Here is a 19,728-nt window from a genome sequence, read left to right as displayed (position 1 = left end):
ACAAATACTAAACTCAAGTTATCCACTTCATTCTATCCTCAGACAGATGGACAGACTGAAGTGGTGAACAGAAGTCTTGGCAACTTACTCCGATGTCTAGTCCGAGACTATGAAAAGACTTGGCCATCTATTTTGGACATTTCTGAATTCGCCTATAATAGTTCCGTCGATCGTACCACAGGTCCTACACCATTTGAAATTGTCCTTGGACTGCAGCCTCAATGATTGGTTGACTTGGTACCTTAGCCACTTCAGGCCCGTATTAGTGTGGAAGCTGATGAGTTCTTTAGACACATCACGGAGGTACATGCTGATGTTTGTCGTCGCATCGCTGTTAGCAATGACGGATACCAAGCAACTACTAATCGACATCGTCGCTACGTGGAATTTCAGCCTGGTGATATGGTAATGGTTTGAATTCCCCCTTAGAGGTTTCCTCCTGGTACAGTGCATAAGCTCCATCCTTTGAACATGGGTCCCTACAAGGTCTTGAAGCGCATTGGCACTAATGCTTACATGCTAGAGCTACCTCTTACTCTGAAGATCAACAATGTCTTCAATGTAGCTGATCTGGCGATATATTTGGGACACCATTCTGATGACAGTGACACTGAACACACCCTTGAACATCCTCAATTTGTAAACCCTAAAGATGATGTCATCGAAGATGTTCTCGACAACAAGTTCACCACAGTTTGTGGGGGCAAAGGGTACTACTCCTTCCTCATCAAATGGAAAGGTCGACCATGAGAGGATTGTACTTGGATCCATGCCGATGACTTTCAACGCCTTGACACGGACCTCTATGAGCACTCCCTTACCCATTCATCGGAGTTGAATAATTCTAAGAAAGGGGGAGTTGATGTAGATGCACATTATGGAAGGGAATATGAGAGGAAGAAGGGTCCAACCTTAACGCACCTGAGTGGCTAGGGTCCAGCTAAGAAGCCAGCGGAACCCCTACTTAGTCCACCTGAGTGGCTAAGTACAAATAAGGGCCAATTGGGCCCATCGGCTAGGGGAATAATTAGTAGTTGTTTTTAATTAATTAGTGGGCCATTGGGCCTATCGAGTTAAGTAAGTGGTATCAGAGCTACGGTTGAAGAAAGCTCCAAACAATTTATCAGAGCCTAATCGAAGATGGTTCCATCAGTTCGTTACTTCGCTGGATAAAGGGATACATTTTATATCCTTGATTGGTTAGATTCTCTGGAGGAATATTTTGACTACTATAACTTGACAGAGACACAAAAGCTTCAAGTTGTTTGCTCCCGGTTGATTGGTCGTGTTAGAGATTGGTGGAGAGTCCATGAAAAGCGACTTCGAGTTCGAGGACATGAGCTTAGGACTTGGGAAGAGATGAAGTATGAGTTAGTGACACAATACCTCCCTATATATTTCCAAAGAAGGCTCTTCCCTCCACAGGATTCCCATCAGAATACATCTACTGCTGCCCAATCTAATGATCAGTCATGTTATTTTCATGGGGAATTCCTTGAATGGATGCTTGAATTGGACATGTACTTTGACAACGACAACTTAACAGAGACACAAAAACACCAATATGCATGTTCCCATATGAGTGATTGGGTTTGAATGCAATGGAGAGTCTGTGAAAAGCAACTTTAAGCTCAAGGACGTAAGCCTAGAACATTGGATGAGATGCAGTACGAGTTGGCAGGCATGTACCTATCTGAGCATGAACAAAGCAAGTATTTCCTTCCACCCGATGTCTAAAAGCAACCCACACTTGACAATAGCATGAAGGAATTATCGGCCTCTATTGCAAAGGAGCAACAAGAGAAGACATCTCTGACCAGTGAACTAGAGTCAAAAGTTGAGGTTAGTGTTAAAAAATTTCCAGCCATTCCTATTGTTGGGGAAGAACTAGTCATTGATGTTCCTATCAACGAGACTCATGTGGAAGAAATCAAAAGCAACAAGGTTGCCACAATGGACAATGAGGTTGAGACTGAGGAACTTGACACTGCAACAATTGTGATGATTGTGAATAGCCAAGAGGAAGATCCTAAGGAGTTCAAGAATGAAGTTATGTTTGAACCATCAATGGAACCGGTTGGGAATCACTAGGTAGATGAACCAAAAGAGCTTTATGTTGCATTGAAGTTAAAAGAGATCAAAGGTGCATATGTAGATGACTCTATGGATACATCCAAAGATGTTGAAGTTGAGCATGTGGAGTTCATCATCCCATTAAAGTATCTTGAAGATCGAGCTCCTCACATTCTAGACTACATCTTTATTATCAAAGAGCTACCTGAATTTTTCAACGGCTTGAAGAGGGATGTGCACCATGATATAATCACCCTCACACTCTACAAATTCGAGGACGAATTTTTTCTAAGAGAGGGCGACTTGATGTAGATAAGTCACTTGGGCTTATTTTATTACGAATAACCCTTGGGTTGTGTTATATATGTGTTGGGGCTATGATCCCATGAGTTTTTTTTGTAATGAGCCACTTTAATGAGCCTAAAATATGGGTAGAAAGTAAGAAAACGGGATTTAATTCATTAGTTTAGTTAGAGTCCTATTTTAAGTCTATTTCTTTTGTTATTTCAGTTTGAGTTAGTTTAGGTCTCCCTATTAGTGAATGACTAGTTAGTTACCTACTCCATGTTGGAGTTCTAGTCCTACTCCCTATTAGAGTTCTAGTCTAGTCTTATTATGAGTCCAAGTCCCACTAGGAGTGTCTAGTCCTATTTGGAAACTAGCTCCTAGTCATTCTGCCCTCTTTGAATAGAGGAGCTTATGTAATCAATTTTAGATTTGAATGAATGAATTATTGAGTGATTACTCTTTAGCTAAAAAAACTGTTATTGAGAGGTGAGATGCCTAAACCTTTGAGGGGTGTGATACCCAAAACCTGAGGGGTGAGATACCTATTCCTTTATTCTCTTTCACCCTTCTCAACCCTCCATTGATTCTTCTTTTTCTATTTTTATTTTCTGTTTATTGTTATTAGAAGTTCAGACCTGTTAAAGCATACAAAATCAGAATCAGCCAGCCAAAGAGTTCTTGTTCTTGAAGCCAATCGACCCTTATTGCTGCCCAAGTTTGAGATGTGATCTGCAGATCCTTTGGAGGATTGGTTCTATACTCTAGGAAGATCAATCAATCCTCTCTTGAAGGTTATCTGAAGAAGACAAGTTGTTGTTCCTACAGAATTCTTCACATTCTCTCCTAGGTTTGAAAATCAAGCAAGTGCATTACTCCATAACCAGCCGTCAGAAGCCCTTCATATTTGGGGGTTTTTGTACCCTCCCTATGGACTATGTACACCCAAAAGTGCAGCTCAATCGGACTCCCACAAACCTGGTCGCACTTCTCTCTCTCCAGCTCTATAGAAGGTCTTTCTCTCTCCTATCGGGTTGGGTTTTGGACTGGTTTTACTCCTATATGGGTATTGTATCTTTGGGGATTTATTTGATGGTCTTATTTCTTTGTTTCCTGCTCCTATTTGTATTGTTTGGGGTTATAAACTGTTGGGGTAGTTTCTTGTAATCTACTCCTGCATTAATGTAGGTATCAGATTTTCCTTGTGCTGAAGAAACAATTGCTGCCCAATCTAAATACTTTACCAAATATTGGGGCCTATCATTTTCTAATTGTCCTGGTTTTAGATTTAATGCTAATTATTGCGGATTTCCTGCGTGTGCAACACAATTTTATGTTGTAGTATATTCAAGTATTGACTTCACATATGATTGGGCTCCTGCCACTTTTTGGAAGAATTTCTATTCATTGGTTCTTGAGATTATAATCTAATATCAGCTTCTTTTGTTTCTAGTTGGTCAATGTGATTTAGTTTCATTTGTTGGGCTCACTAGTGCATTGCATTACTTACTATTTGGTGATTATTCATGTTTTGTTAATTGAGAATAGCCAGGTTGCACCATGGTAGTCTTTTCAGTGCTGATGGGAATGGAGATTGGGTTTTAACTATATTTACGGCTTTGTCTCTTGTAAGTTTTTTTCCCCCCCTCTGTTTATACATTTCTTTTATTATTTCTTGTTTATGGCAGATAATGTTGTATTGTATTTCTTCAATAGATTTTGTGCATTGTTTAGGACTTTTCTAAAGTATTTACTAGAATTTAAATGGTACATTTTCTCAAATTTTCTTTTTATAACTTGATCTTTTATCCTTTTACATCTTTAAGTCAAAGAGTTGATTCAGCTGCAAAATTGAAGAATACCAATTTTGCTGAAATAGATAGAGCATGTAGAGTCCAGTAATTCCCAGGAGGGGAAAAAGGTCTGCAGCCTTCTATAATGTTGGAAAACATCATAAAGGGAGATATACCCCAAAATTACTTTTGGACTCACAACAGCTTGTTTGGCTTAGTGGTCTGTCACATCATTGGAAGATCATGTACTTCAAAAGTACAAGGGATTCATTAAGGAGTCAAGATGCATTATGTGCCTCATGATTTTGGAAAAAAATCATTACCCCCCTTCTCTGAGTTCCAAAACATGCAATAACAAAATCCAACTATGGTATGAGAAAGCCTTCCTTGGTAACATAATCAAATCCGATCCTAATTCCTAAGTGATGAGAGTCCAGCCCTAGATGAGTTTCTTTCTCCAGTGGTGCTGAGAAAGCCCTCAGAACCCTTCCGTGGCAATCCTCACTATGCCCCCGACACCTAATGGGCCAGGATTACTCAAAGATAACCATCAAAGTTTAGCGTCACGGATCTCTTGGAATTTCTTTAATTTGACCAAAAATATTTCTTGGTAAAGAAATTTGTAGTAATAAAATTTATTTGTTACTTTTTTTTTTGTTGTCCTTTTAGAGATTGAACATGACAGGGATGCATATTTTGGCTTCGTTGATTGAGGAAATTAATCCAAGCATATTACAGGGGTAGCGTCTTCTATTAGTGACAATTTCATGACCAAGATACTATTTTTTTTTTTGGCACTTTTAGGACAATTCCTGTATCAAAACAAATGGAGCATGTAGATTTACTCTCCTAGGGGACCCATGGCATTGGAGGGGGCTTGGGCTCAAAGTGAGACCAACAAGGCACGCAGACACGTAGGTGATGCCTTGATAACTAGTGTCCAGAAGTCGGATTCACCTGACCCCTAAAATATTGGTAAGGTTGCTCCATTTGCGACCTAGTGGTCGGGTGTTCGAGTCGGGAAACATCATCTCCGTGAAGTGGGGGCAAGGCTGCTTACAATACGATCTTCCTCAGAGCCCACAGTGCCAGTGGCCTCATGCATGGGGTACGCCCTTTTTTTATGCAGGTTGGACTGGGATGAAGTTTTGTGGACAAATTGACCCAAAAGTCATGTCACGCCATATTTCAGCCCATACTGGATTTGGCCAATTGGCAAACAGTACCTTGAAAATCAAGACTACAGAATGGTGCATGTCCATACATGGATGGCTGAAAAGTACAAGGGAAGATGCCAATATATGGAGAGGTATACGATTGCATTTTAGTCACAAATTTATGTGGATGACACAACTGTCCGTTGTCTAGAAGATGGGGACAGGAAAGGAAGTAAGAGTAAGAAACATAGCTAAGGGGGCATATGACTTTTTAAAACAGAGCATCTGCCTCTTCTTACCCTTCATTCAAATTTAAATCAGTCTTAACAAGTCAAACCCATACAGCTCTTGTAAGTTTTTGTCCACCTTAGTACCCTAGTCAACCACCAGGACTCATCATGCAAGAGCCGGAAATGAAAGGGCACAATGGGCTACCAAAACATCACAAGGGAAATGAGGTAAAAACTGGTAAAATTTGGAAAATGAATGGCATAGTTGATGCCTAGGCGACAAGCCAATCTCTTAAGGGTTAGGCGTCTTGTCACCTTGTTTTATTTAATAAGGTGACCACCTTGGATTCGAATTTGTCATTGAGGCATCACCTTGGTTGCTTGGCCAGGTAGTCAATCTAGGAGGTTGCCTTTTTTGCCATTTAATCATATATAGCAATTGGTTTGCTTGTGGTGGTGGGCTTTATGTTGGTGCATTGAGCCGCTATTCAAAAATACCTCTGGCTCGAGTTGTGGGTTTCTTATCTAGTTTTCAATGCGGAGTTGTGTGTTGCATATCTAGTTTTCATTGCGGAGTTGTGTGTTGGTTAGGGGTGTCAATCGGTCAGTCCGGCTCGGTTTCGGTCCGGGTTGAGTCGGTTTCGGTGTGGGAAAGTTGAAACCGAAACCGAACCAATAAGGAAATTCCGGTTTCGGTTTGGTTTCGGTTTCGGTGCGGTTTGGTTTCGATTTGTCTTCGGTTTCTTAAATCGATTTGTAACTGGGTTGGTTTTGGGTTTTGGTTTTTGGTCTAGTTTGGATTCGACTTTCCATACAAATGTATACAAAACTATGCAAATTTTGATTTTTTTTAATGAATTTTGGAGTGTTTCGGTTTCTTACCGGTTTGGTTTCGGTTTCGGTTTCGGTCCGGGTTTTGAGCCGATTTCAGTTTGGTTTCGGGTTCATCCGGTTTCCGGTGCGGTTCGGTTTGGTTTTGGGGTTGCAATACTCGAAACCGAACCGAACCAATAAGGCTTCGGTTCGGTTCGGTCCGTGTTGTTATCGGTTCGGTCCGGCCGGTTTTACCGGTTCGGTTTAGGAATTGACACCCCTAGTGTTGATTATATAGTTTTCAATGTGGAGTTGTAGGTTCGAGTTGTTACTTTCGTGTTTAGCAGGGCTGTCAAGAATTCATTATCTCATTCCTCCTTTTATAAAAATAGGTTGGGTGATAGATTGTCTTGGTGGTGGACGTAATGCATGTAGGACGCTTTGGTTTGATCGATCTATATCGTACGTCAGGTAGACAGCCAAAACCGTATTGTAGTCTGTCATTATAAGCCTGTGGTCGATTTGTAGTGGTGTGTCAGGTTGACAACCAACACTTATTATAAGTATCCATAACCTGTCAATCTTTTTAAATGGATCCTTGCGCTCGTCCTTGCTTGGAATCTCTATGTAGCCGACCCCATTAAGTTGGGATAAGGTTTTTGACATTGTTGTTATTGTTGTTGTATATATTGTAATACAACTTTGTTATATTTATTGATTTGTAGATCATTGCCTTTTTACGTATGCTACACTATTATTTTATAATCAAAATAAATTGCTTTTAGTTTTGATTCCCTATTCAGTGATTTTATTAGTTAGTGCATATTGTAATAGAATGGAAAGATTGAAAGAAACATTGATTCACATCTTATAAGAGAGGGAGTGAAAATCAAGGTTGTAGAAACTGAAACCAAAATTTCGGTCACCTATACATTTTCTTTGCAAGTTTTGATGATGGGTTTTGATGGCCAATTAGCCAAATTAGGTTATGAATCTTCTAGGAAACCTTATTCTAGGCCCTCTAAACATAGTGGAATCCTTAGATTTCAAAAAATACACCCAAAATGGTAGTTTGATTTTGGACCCTAGGTTAGAAGTGTACGTTGTGTACATTCTCTAATATGGCATATTCCACACAATGTTTAGTACTAGAACACATATAATTCAACTCAAACAACTTAAATATGGATTAAGAATGAATGGACATCCAATTATAAACCATTTTACACTTCCCGGTTCCTTCTTTGTAGCAGAATGATCACTCGAACATGTAGAACCACCACGAGACTGAAATCTAGAACCAGACTGAGATCCAATACCAGAGTGTAAGGCTGATCATTCCTGTGGTATAGGTTGTAGTATGGCGGTACAATGACTATCTTCAAACTGAACCATAGAGTAGGCTTGCTTTAATGAGGGGAAGGCGTCATGAGTAACCACATGTGCCCGAATTTGATCGAACTTGACGTTTTGACCAGCCAAGAAGTTATGTACTTGGAGCTTGTCTTCACGCTTCTTAAAGTTTGTAGCATCAGTGGAACAAAAGGCTTGAAAATCTTCATAAAAATCCAGCTCTTGCCACATACCTTGCCAACTCATCATAATATTGAGAAGGGGTCATCTCCTGCTTTGTTTTCATCATTCTCCACCTGGGAATGGCAGCCTTCCAGATCTTGACAGTGGTATCCAGCAAAAGATAACCCTGTGCAATATTAGGGTTCATCAAATTCAGCAAAAAGACATAAAACGGGAGTTGTCAGAACTCCATTTTTTCTGTTATGGATCAGCAGTTGTGGGCTTCGAAGATTCACCTATGAGATATCTGGAAAAACCATGAGAATAGATTGACAGGAAACAGGATCTTGATCACATCAAATAATTTCTCCCATCCAATTTGATGGAGCCAACAGGAAATGAAGGGAAGTCGCGATTCACTCCATCCGAAACAGTTGATGCAGTAGTAACATCGGACATGACTGCTGATCTCAAATAGTCCACGAACCAATCTCAGAAAAATTTCACAAACACATGCTACGTCAACTGCAGCAAAAACCAATAAAAAAACCAGATCTGAAATCACACATCTAGATCTGCTTAAGGCATAGAGAACCAACCATAAAGGGCCCCAATGGGAAAAAAATCACCACCAAGGGTGAAGAACTTGCAGCCCACAAAAGGGAACTAAGAGAGAGAGAGAGAGAGAGAGAGAGAGAGAGAGAGAGAGAGAGAGAGAGGGGGAGCATGTTTCTTTTCTATTGTTGGTATCAGGCAAGGATGCCGCCTCTCCCCTTTCCTCTTCTCTTTTGCCCTCGAGGTCCTCTCTCGCTCCATCCAATCCTCCACTGACCTCCATCTTATTTCCTCCATCCCCAACTGTAAAGCTCTCATGCTCACCCACCTTGCTTTTGTGGATTATGATCTTTTCCAAAGCCGACCCCCGTTCCATCCCTTCCATTATGCCCTCTCTACCTCTTCGAATCCCTGACAGGCCTCTGCATCAACCTCCTTAAATCTAACGTCTTCTTGTTTGGTGTATCTGATACACGTCGGTCACAGCTCCTTGCCATCTCAGGGTTCTCCCTGGGCACTCTTCTGGTCAAGTACCTGGGCCTTTCCCTCTTCTCTTCCAACTGTGTAAAGGCAGGCTCCTCTCTTACGCTAGTCGCCTTGTCCTCATTAAATCAGTCCTCCAATCCATGTAGCTTTACTGGTTTGACATCTTCTCCATCCCCTCTTCCACATCCAATGATTCTCTTCTCCGCTCCTTCCTTTGGAAAGGAGTAAAATCCTCCAAATTCCTCCACCCCATCAGTTGGTCCAAAGTTTGCTCCCCCAAGGCTGAAGGAGGCCTTGTGGTCTTAGATCTATAGAAAGGAGCAAAATCCTCTAAATTCCTGCACACCGTCCGTTGGTCCAAAGTCTGCTCCCCCTATGCTGAAGGAGCCCCTGGTCTTAGATCCATCAACGATACCATCTCTATTGGCATCCTCAAGTTCATTTAGAAAATTGCTTCCAAGCATCTGACTCTCATGGATCTATTCTTCCACCCCTTAAAAACAATTTCCTTTGGTCTGTTTTTCCCTCCTCAGATGCTTCTTGGATCTGGCGTTCAATTGTCAACTTCAGGCCTTTTGCTCTCAAAGGCCTCTCCTATGCCAGTGGCAATGGATCTTCCACCTCCCTCTGGCTCGACCCCTAGCACATATCATAGTTGTCACAGCGTCATGGCGACCCAAGGCTGTGGAGGGGTGGCTAATCGATTTGGTGATGAATCGCCCACTATGGTGATCAAATCGCCCATGTGTAACTTTTTGTTTCCTTTATTTTCTGAAATTATTTAGTATGTTACAATATATACCCTATGACATAAAAAATCAACACTAAGCAACATCAAGTCTTAAAAAATCAGCTGTCACACTCACATCAAGCCATAAAAAACCAACATGACTTATTAACATTTAGAGAAATGCTCTTGTTCTATAATAAGTTTGATTAGTCAAATGATTTTATTTTTACATGAGACTTTTTGTATTAGGTATAAAACAAAACTAGCTTTCCGACAAGTCTAAGATTACTTAAATCTGAGTTGTTATGACAAAGTTATGTTCCAGTCAAAGTTGTTTTAAAGTGCACGAATGCTGTTAAATCGCCTAAATGGAAATAATTTTATGGACATCAAAACAAAAGATTGTTTTTAGCAATGTATTACCATGATAAAATTTTAAAATTTATAAAATTTTTAGAATTGAAAAAAACCCTAGCATTTGAAAGTTGAAAATCTCCCTACAACAAAAAATCCAGTTTTTGTTCTTAGACCGGGGGTTGAATTTTTATCAGTTTGGAATTTGATTAAACTATTTTTTATTTGATTCAAATAGGAGGTATTTGCTTATTTGTGAATAATATCTAAAGTAAATGAAATAACAAATATAAAAACATTTACCTAAATGATATTTGGTATAAATAAGTGCCAAAACATAAAGCGGCATACAGTGCTGTAGGGGATTGTACTATAGTGGAAAAAAAGAGGGTGATGCTTACAAGGTTATATTGTTGAAGACCAGGGTCGTACCCCTAAGTTTAGTAGTCATAGCAGCTAAAGGCGTTTGGTGACCTTACTAGGAAGTGCTTCTTCCAGTTAAATAAAGTAGGTGATTGCAAGCCACTCTGTTAACTGGCCAAAGAGTTAACCGAGTGAAGAATCGTATCAAAGACCTACCGAGATCCAAGGTTGAAAAAATTACAAAAATGAACCCACAAATGCTGAAAGAGACAATGAATGTACCTACTGGGAATCTTGAGCAATAAGGTGACAGTCGCCTTGGCCCCAGGAAAACCGCCAAGGCGGCGCCTTGACAACTATTGCACCCATCTGGCATCGTTGTCAACCTCATTTCTCCTAGATCCATTTAATCCTCTGGGCTTCCTAGAACTTCTATGGTCTCCTCCATCCTCTCCCCACCGGTTGGTCCCCTCCCCATTCTCCCCCTCTCTCCGACATCTGGTATGATCTTCCTCCCATTCCTCCTGGCCATCGTGGCAGGGATAATAAGGTCCTTTGGACGCCTCCTCTTCGGGCTCCTTTACTTTGGCCTCTGCTTGGGATTACATTCGTATCAAGTATCCGATTGCTCCTTGGTACAAAACCGCATGGTTTAAAGGCCACATCCCCCACCATAGTGAAACTATGGCGTGCTCTCTCCTACTATCTCCCAACCCAATCTTTCCTTATCCATAGACACATCCAGGCCTCCCCCTCCTGCTGCCTGTGCTGGAATAGCACCAAAGATGTTAACCATCTCTTTTCTCTTGCCCCTTTCATCTTCTATTTGGAATAAGGCCCTCAGATCCATTTGGCCGTCCTATAGACCCACCCTCCTTTTGTCTAGAGAGGCTCTGGATTGACATGACTTTTGACGATTCTACCATATGTGACACAATCAAAAAGCTCACTTTTGCGGCCACAATTAATCATATTTGGATGGAGCACAATCTTCGAAGATGGACTTCTGACTCATTCTTTTGACAAGATTTGGAATGCCATCTCCTTGATGTTAGCTCCAAGATTTGCTCTATTTGTCCTAGTCTTATTAGAAATACCCCAAGGAACAGGCTCATTGTTGTCTCATAGGGTCTCCCCCCCCCCCCCCCCCCCACTTGATGTCCTCCCCTAGTTTGGGCTCTTGGCCTTTGAGTTCATTCTTTTTGGGCATATTGGGTTTTGTGTTCTTTAGCTCTCCCCCTCCCCCTTTTTTCCCTTTGTATATTCTTCCTCTTGGTATTGACTTATTTATTCATCCAAAAAAAAAGAGCAAAAGGTGGATCCTGCTTATGCCATGTTGATTTTTGGCAGCACTAGGGCCCAAGGGGGGATCTTTGCTCTGATGCCATGTTGATTTTTGGGGAAAACTTGTGTCTAACAGACACCAGCCCCTCCCTATTTATAATAGAATAAGAAATGAGTACAATTACAGCAATGTCCCCAAGGACAAATCTACCCTTATAGCCATAGTACAATAAAAATAATTTGAATGTTATTTACCATTATGTCATTCTCAAGAGCTATCATTGTCTTGCATGCTTTTCTGAATATATATGTGAAATGATAGTATTTTACCCTCATTGAAAGAAGAAACATGTCTACTAAACGAGACAAAAATAAGGTTACAATTTATTTTTCACCAACTTTGGTTACAATTTTTTCCCTTTTTTATTTTGGGTGAATTGTATAGTTACCAACAAGCTTGGGGGCAAGAAGATGCCAACAAGCTAGGGTGAATTATTTAGTTATCAAGAAGTTTGAGCAGATACCCATACCCATCGACTTGTGGATTTATGTACATTGCTTGAGGTACTCTACTCATTCATATACTTCAAAATTATTCACAAAGATACAAATACCCTTTTGAGAAAAGTTAAGTAAAAATGGATAACTTAAGAACTAGAGGGCTGTTATGACCCAATTTATTTAGAGTAGAGTCTCACATCTTCTTTGATTATATATAGATCCCATGACTTCTGGAACTTTTCATGGGATCTTAGCAATGTCAATAAATTACAAGAGGAATTGGATCTACTCCTTCAGATCTCTTATAACTTGCAGGATTGTGGGGAGCCATGAATTGGCATGTACAGGTTGCACTAAAGTTCAATAGAAGTTTTACTTTTCCTTGTAAAAAAGGGGAAAAAAAAAGGTTGTACTAATGTTTGTTTATATGTTTGTCAATAGTTTGCTGACCTGCCATTATAAGGTTAAACTAGAATTTCTTTATGTGTTTTGTTTTTTTTAATCAAATGCTTTCAGTTCTCCTTTTTAAGGATTAGTGTTTACTGACATCGGACTTCGAGAGGCTTTCTTACTGCCATTTTCATGCAGATTATCGATGTTTTGGAATTTGTGCCTTCGCATGTTGCGGTATGCCTCTTCTTCCTCCTCTCTCCTTTTCTTCCTTCTCTTCTTTTGATTGTAACTCTAAGACCAAAACACTTAATTCATAAATTATTAGTTTTATCCAGTACCTACACTCTGGCACTCGTCAATACGGAATCTATGGTGTTACTAATGAGCAATTTTTTTTCTTATGCAGGTAGTGTTTGACCATGATGGTGAGATGTTCAAATTGTTGACATCCTTTTCTCTTTTTTCAATCATTAGTGCCTGTTCTTCATGCTCTCCTATTCTTGATATGCTTGTACTTCTGTATTCTCATTTGTCCTGTGTGCATGGAGTAATTTGAATCCAAGAGATTATAATGATGTGATGATTGCTTATTTAAGCTTAAGTTCCTTGCTCTCTAGTCTCTACATAATTGTAACATGTATCTTTCTTTGGTTGCTTTCGCTGAAATTCAGTTGTGTGAGGTCTATTCGTAAGTTATTCCATCATTTTACTGGGAATCTTTTCAGATTTGACTTAATGAGGCTCTACATTCAATCCGTCGAATTCAGGCTGTGTTTAGCTAGAGATTTGGTGGTAGAATCAGCTGTTATCGTCTGATTTTGTTGAAGGATAGAATTTAGCTATTTCTGGTTTGAAACTCGAGCCTGAAATACTTCATGAGTTTACTGGTTTCGCATTTTTTTTTGGGTGAATAAATAAATCCATTACCAAAGGGGAAAGAAAGGGGTAGGGGAATATACAGCCACAAGGGGCAAAGAAAGGAGAGGAGGGGGGAGGAGAAAGAGGGGGGGGGCAGCCTGAGGAATCAGGCAGGGTGAGAAGAGATACAAGAGGGGGGAGATCCCAGGAAACAACAATGCGCCTGTTCCTTGGGGAGTCACAGTAAGGCCGGAGGGGGGGGGCAACATCTTTAATTTACAACTACATTGAAGAAGATGGCTTTCCAAATCGATTTGAAAGAACGGAAGTTAGAAGTCCATCTACGAAGGTTTCGCTCCATCTAAATATGATTGATGGTCGCGGAAAAAACTAACTTCCTCGTAACATCACAAATAGAAGTCCCAGCAAAAGTCACTTCTATCCAAATCCATTCTCAAGAGAGAGGGAGAATGCTTCTCCTAGAGGGCCAGAAAGCTTTTAGGACATTTTTCCAAATTTTGGAGGAGAAGGGATAAGAGAAGAAAAGATGATCCGTATCTTTAGACCAGTTCCAACACATACAACAAGAGGGGGAAACAGGGATGTGCCGTGATAGAAGAAAAGATTGAGTGGGGAGGCAATTAGAAATGGCTCTCCACGTCGTAAAACTATGCTGAGGGATATGACCAAGGAACCACACTGTATTCCGTGGCTTTCGCCAGGGGGCCAGAGGGGACGGGTAGCGGATGAAGTTCTAAGCTGATGCGGGGGAGAAGGAACCAGAAGAGGAGGGAAACCAAAAGATTTTATCACTTCTTCCCCTATGCCCAGGAGGGAGGGGAGGGCAAGGTTCAAAATATCGGGTTTCGACCCTTGGGGAGAATGAAACCTTGGTCAAAATCTAGGAAATTTTGAGGAAACTAGGTAATTTTTCTGGTTTTGTGGAAACTTTGGTTTTGACCCCCAAAATGTGATTCTTTTACCTGATTTTTTGTGTACGTCTTATTTTAGACATTTCTAACTATTCGTGTAATTAGTTTTATGGAAATAACACCTAAAGTCATACTTGTGGTGTTGACCAAAGTTTGCTAATGTACGTTAAGTCGTTGGCTGAAACTATACTATGTATGTGCATATATAAGTTACTAACTAAAAATGTAAAATACATGATTAAAAGTTTAAAACAATCAAAACGTAATGTAAAGGATCCAGAATAAATAATAATATTACATAATTGTGAGTTATCTCTCAAGTCTCAAGCCTCAACAGTCAACACCCAACAGTCAATTCCAAGAAGTGTCCAATGTATATTTTATAAAAAAAAAATGATTTTTGGGGAGGATGCCTTTTTGGTCCAAGCTCACTTGCTTTGGTAGATTTTCTATGAATATGCAAGATCCAAGCTTAGAATGAAGATTTGATTCTACAAGGGCAAAATCTTGAGTGTTTTTCAAGTTTCCCACTTCACAGAGAAGAAATATGGGGAGAGGGTTGAAATTTTAAAATAAGGCTTGATTTCCCATTTAATAAGGTTTCATAAAGGCTGGTTCAGCCCAAAAGGGTCGAGCCCATTAGTCCACTCGAAAATTCCCACATTTCGGTTGAAATGTGGGAATTTTGGTCAATAGTGGTCGAAACCAGTGACTTTTAAAAGTCACGTGGTATTTCGTATCAGAGTCCTGGGATACTGTGGAAGTGTGGGAAATTTTGATGGTATCGGTCGAAACCTTGAACCATGGGGGAGGGACTGGTTTCACATTTACTTGTTAGTTTTTTTGTTTTTTTGGTCTTTATATACGAGGGTGTCTTCTGAATTTGCAAATAGTTGGATTTTATTTGGACCTAATGTGTTCACTGGGAATAGAGTGAATTTGAAACAATAAAGTACTTTGGTTTTTATTGGGAATGCAATCAAAACACTTAAAAGTGAATTCAACTATCCGAACAGTGGATGTGTGAGATTTTAGGGTTTAGTTCCATGAACGAAACTCTACCATCGATCCAGATTTGGTGGTGAGCAAATAAGTGATTTGTTGTTCTCGACTGTTACTATAATCAGTTTTCTTAAGTTTCTATTTCTGATCCGCCGTTGTAGCCACCCATCCAACCATTGGATTGCCTAAGCTTTTGTTTCTATACCTGCACACTATTTGACCTTGATTTTGTCTTGATCTGAAGTGAGGAGTGGCATCTATTGCTTCTCTTGCTGCTGGTTTCTTGTACTGTAGGCGGTTTTGGCTTGTTGCTGTGTTCGGTCACTTTTGGTTATATCTGTCACCTTGACAACTGATTATTTGTTGTTTCACTATCTTGTTGCTGATCTGAAGTAATAATTTTTGTTGATATCTTACATCTTGTACTATTGGTTGGGTATATTGCTTGTGGTTTGCTACTAAAGTGTTCTTTTCTCATTTGCGGTTGGCAATGGCATCTTATTCCCATTACTTGTTAATTCTATTGCAGTCACTTGTTATATATATTTTTGGTGGGTGATTCAAGTTTTGTATTGACGTTGTCAATGTCCCAATCATTGCCGTTAAACTTAATGATGCATTCAACTACCTTCTCTGGGCATAAGCCTTTAAAGTCTATATCAATGCAAAAAAAAGGGAAAATTTGAGGAGTGGATCCATGAGAATTATACACTTCTGGTGTGGTTTTGGAACAATAAGGAGATGTAAATTGCTGCAAATTTTACGTATCAAACTATTGCCAAAGGTGTATGGGATTATCTAAAAGAAAGTCTCTTAGTATAAAAAAATGTTGTCTGATCATATGAGTGAGATTTGGATGTCCATGTTCGCAGATGGTTGATGGTGACACAAAAGGCTACCTTACCCACAATATCACAAATGGAGGAACCAGAAAAGGTCATGTCAACTCAGGTCCACTCTCTACAGGAGGGAAGGATAATTCTTTTGGAAGGTTAACAATGACTGAGGACTCTCTTCCAGATGGAGGAGAAGGGACAAGAGAAAAAGAGGTGGTCGATGTCTTCGGTGTTGTTCCAACAGAGACAATAAGAGGGGGAGACTGGAATGTGATGGTGAATGAGGAAGGATTGATGCTGCCTCTGTTAACGCTTTCAATTCTTGCATTGAGGATTCAGGCCTCAACGACCTTTGCTGTTATGGCATCAAGCTTTCCTGGCACAACAAAAGAGTTGGTCCCCATCGTCATGGTTCGAGAACTCGAGCGAAAGCAGGTTTCGTTGGTATCGCCAGGGGTTGAAATGAAACCACATTAAAAGTCACATGTTTCGACCAGGTATCGATCCAATTCGACCAATTTCGACCAAATTTCCCATGTTTTGATCGAAACATAGGAAATTTCGACCTAAACCACCTTGGGTCGAACCGGTCCTATATTGTAGAAACGCAACCTTAAAACGATGTAGAAGATAATGGAAAAACAAGAACAAGCAATGCACACAGATTTACGAGGTTCAACAGAATTTGACCCTCCCTTGTTCATTTTTTTTCTTTAGTGTGGGAAATTTGAGGTAACAGTGGAGATTGCCGTTTTGTGCCTACCAAACTTAAATCTAAGGGTGATTAGTGTTTCATCTACACAAGAAAGGCATCTTGGACAAAAAAGGTAAATCCTAACTTCCCCAAAAAACCATTTTTTTTTTAATAAAATATGCTATAAATAGGGTAGAATCATGTAATTTTTTTTATATGTTACTTAGGAGAACCCGATCTACGCATTCACCGTGGTCGATTTTTTTTTAAAATTTTTTTTATATATTTTATATTTTATATTTTCTGTTTTTAAAAATGCATTTACCTACAACATTTTTTTTTTATTTTTAAAATGGGTTAATAGTTGATCTTTGGTGTTCAATTTAATATATGTTGAACACCATCGTCTGATCTACAACTTGATGGTTTCAGTTTTTTTTTTTTTTTTTGAATTTCAAAAATTCATTAAATATATTCTGAAATAATTTTAAAAATGTAAATAATTATGAAAAATTGTCTATTATGGTTTGAAAATCCAAGAAAAATATTGAATGTATTACTCTTCCGCTACTCTTCTCAAAATTGATATCCACAAGGCTTTTGACTCCTTAAGATGGGATTTCATCTCCAAAGTTCTCCTTGTTATGTCCTTTCCCCCTGCTTTTGTCAATTGGATTCTTTCTTGCATCTCATCCCCTAAGTTCTCTGTCCTTGTCAATGGGTCTCCTGCCAGGTTCTCCTCTCTTGGGATTCGGCAAGGTTGTCCTCTCTCCCCCTTCCTCTTTTGCCTTACCCTTGAAGTTCTTTCCTGATCCATTCAATCCCATACGGGTAACCATCTCATCTTCCATATTCCCACGTACAAAGTTTCTAAGCTCACTCATCTCGCTTTTGTTGATGATCTTATGTTCTTCTCTAAAGCTGATTCCGTTTTCATCCAAACCATTATGTCCTCCCTATCTTCCTTTGAATCTGTTGTAAAGGATTTTAGGGAAAGTGTCTGTTACCAAACGGACCCTAAGGGGTTTAATGGTTTTTGTAATTCTCTAGAACCTTCTCTCCATTGTTATAAATAAAGATGACTAATGTTATATTTGACACAAGTCATTATCCCTTTCAACATGGTATCAGAGCCATAGGATCCGAAACCTTATGGGTTCTCCCTCTTCTCTATCTCTCTCTCTCTCTCTCTCTCTCTCCCAACGCCTCCTTCATTTGCACCTCCCTTCATCTCTCTTCATCTGTTTCTCTCATGGTGGAAGCTTCTTAAACCACCAAGAGGGTTTTTAGCCTTCATCCATCCTTCTCTTGGGCTCTCAAACTCTCTTCTACAATGATCTGAGAGACCCATAATCTTTTTTTTATAATTTTTATAGGGCTTTCTCCCTGAGAACGTTTTTTTATTGTCGGGATGTTTTGTCCCCGCTCGATGCTCCGATAGTCTTGATGTTTGTTGCGATTGGTGCTTCTTATCCTTGAAGTGGTATGTACCGACCACTTTTTTCATTTGAGGTCTCTATTCTAGAGCTATCCCCAAAATCGTTTTCTTAGGGTTTTACCCTTTATCGATTTTTTAGGTTTTCTAGCTTTTTCTATTTATTTTGGTGCTTTCTGTATCTCTGGCTAGTGTCTCTCCTATTTGCATAGCCCCTTTGAGTAGCAACCATGTCTATTATCTCATTTGCTTCTATTGGCGGAGACACCACGGCTCTTCCTACCTTTCCTCCTTGTGCTATCAAAGCTTGATGGCTCAAACTACCTTATGTGGTCACGCTTAGTCTGTATTTTCATCAAATCCCATGGATATTATGGGTATCTCACTGGAACTACGAAGCGTCCGACCACCGGTAGTGAGATTGACAAGTGGGAGTGTGCCATCTCTCTGGTTATGGCCTTCCTTGTCAATTCCATGTTATCACAGGTTTCACGTGGCTATTTCCTTCTTGACCCCACTGCGAAGATTTGGAAGTCTGTCCAGGATATCTATTCCAGGCAAGGAATGATGCTTGGGTCTTTGAGCTTTGCCAGAAGGTTCGTGATCTGAGGCAGAGAGGGCTCACTTTGTCACAGTACTACCATGATTTACGGACACTATGGATTGAGTTGGATTTCTATGAGGAGTATACTCCTTCCACCCCTGAAGATGTCATCAAGTTTCAGAAGTGAGAGGATAAGATCAGGGTCTATGACTTTCTGGCAGGTTTGAATGTGGGGTTTGATTAGCTACGGTCCCAGATTTTGAGTCGTGACCCCTTTCCTACCTTGGATCAAGCCTATGTTGTGATCCAACTTGAGGACAGTTGATGTACCACTATGCTTCCACAGTAGCTGCCACTCTTACTGAGAGATTTGCACTTGTTTTTGGCACTTAGTCCCTTAGTGCAGCCTCACAGTCTGGTGGCTCCTCTACCAGGACTCCAGTGAAGTGCGATTACTGTGGGAAGGAGCGTCACACCATGGAGCACTGCTAGAAGCTTTATGGCTGTCTTGTTGATACATCTGGAAAAAGGAGAGGGAAGGGTCTTGCTGGTACTTCTGGTTAGGCCAACTATACTGAGAGCCCTGACTCTGACTCTGACTTTGCTCTAGCTCTTCAGTAGCCTCGCTATCATCTGACGAGCTTACTGCCCTCTGGCCCCTCTTAACATGTCCAGACTCTCCTGCACCTGCCACTGCGAGCTCTACTCATTCCACCCCTTTTGGATTAGGTATCTCCTTTTATGGCCATATTATGTTTGTTCCTTCTACCCCTTGGATTATAAACTCTGGGCTTCTGATCATATGGCAGGCTGCTTGCCTATTTTCTCACAGTACACTACCTGCCCTGGCAATAGTAATGTCAAGTTGGTTAATGGGACTTATTCCACTATTTTG

At 40.2% G+C, this 19,728-nt stretch overlaps 1 protein-coding gene across 2 annotated transcripts in view; it reads left to right on the top strand.

Annotated features, from left to right (window-relative positions):
- LOC122087636 (DNA polymerase I) overlaps positions 1-19,728 on the top strand; it is a 154,820-nt gene that overhangs the window by 12,988 nt on the left and 122,104 nt on the right. For both annotated transcript variants that reach the window (XM_042656835.1, XM_042656834.1), the window contains exons 4-6: positions 3,907-3,986; positions 12,728-12,766; positions 12,939-12,957. In XM_042656835.1, coding sequence (XP_042512769.1) covers positions 3,907-3,986; positions 12,728-12,766; positions 12,939-12,957 — 138 coding nt within the window. The remainder of the gene's footprint in view (positions 1-3,906; positions 3,987-12,727; positions 12,767-12,938; positions 12,958-19,728) is intronic.

Source organism: Macadamia integrifolia, chromosome 8, assembly GCF_013358625.1.
Source record: "Macadamia integrifolia cultivar HAES 741 chromosome 8, SCU_Mint_v3, whole genome shotgun sequence".
NCBI lineage: Eukaryota > Viridiplantae > Streptophyta > Magnoliopsida > Proteales > Proteaceae > Macadamia > Macadamia integrifolia.
This window is presented reverse-complemented; position numbering and strand designations above follow the sequence as displayed.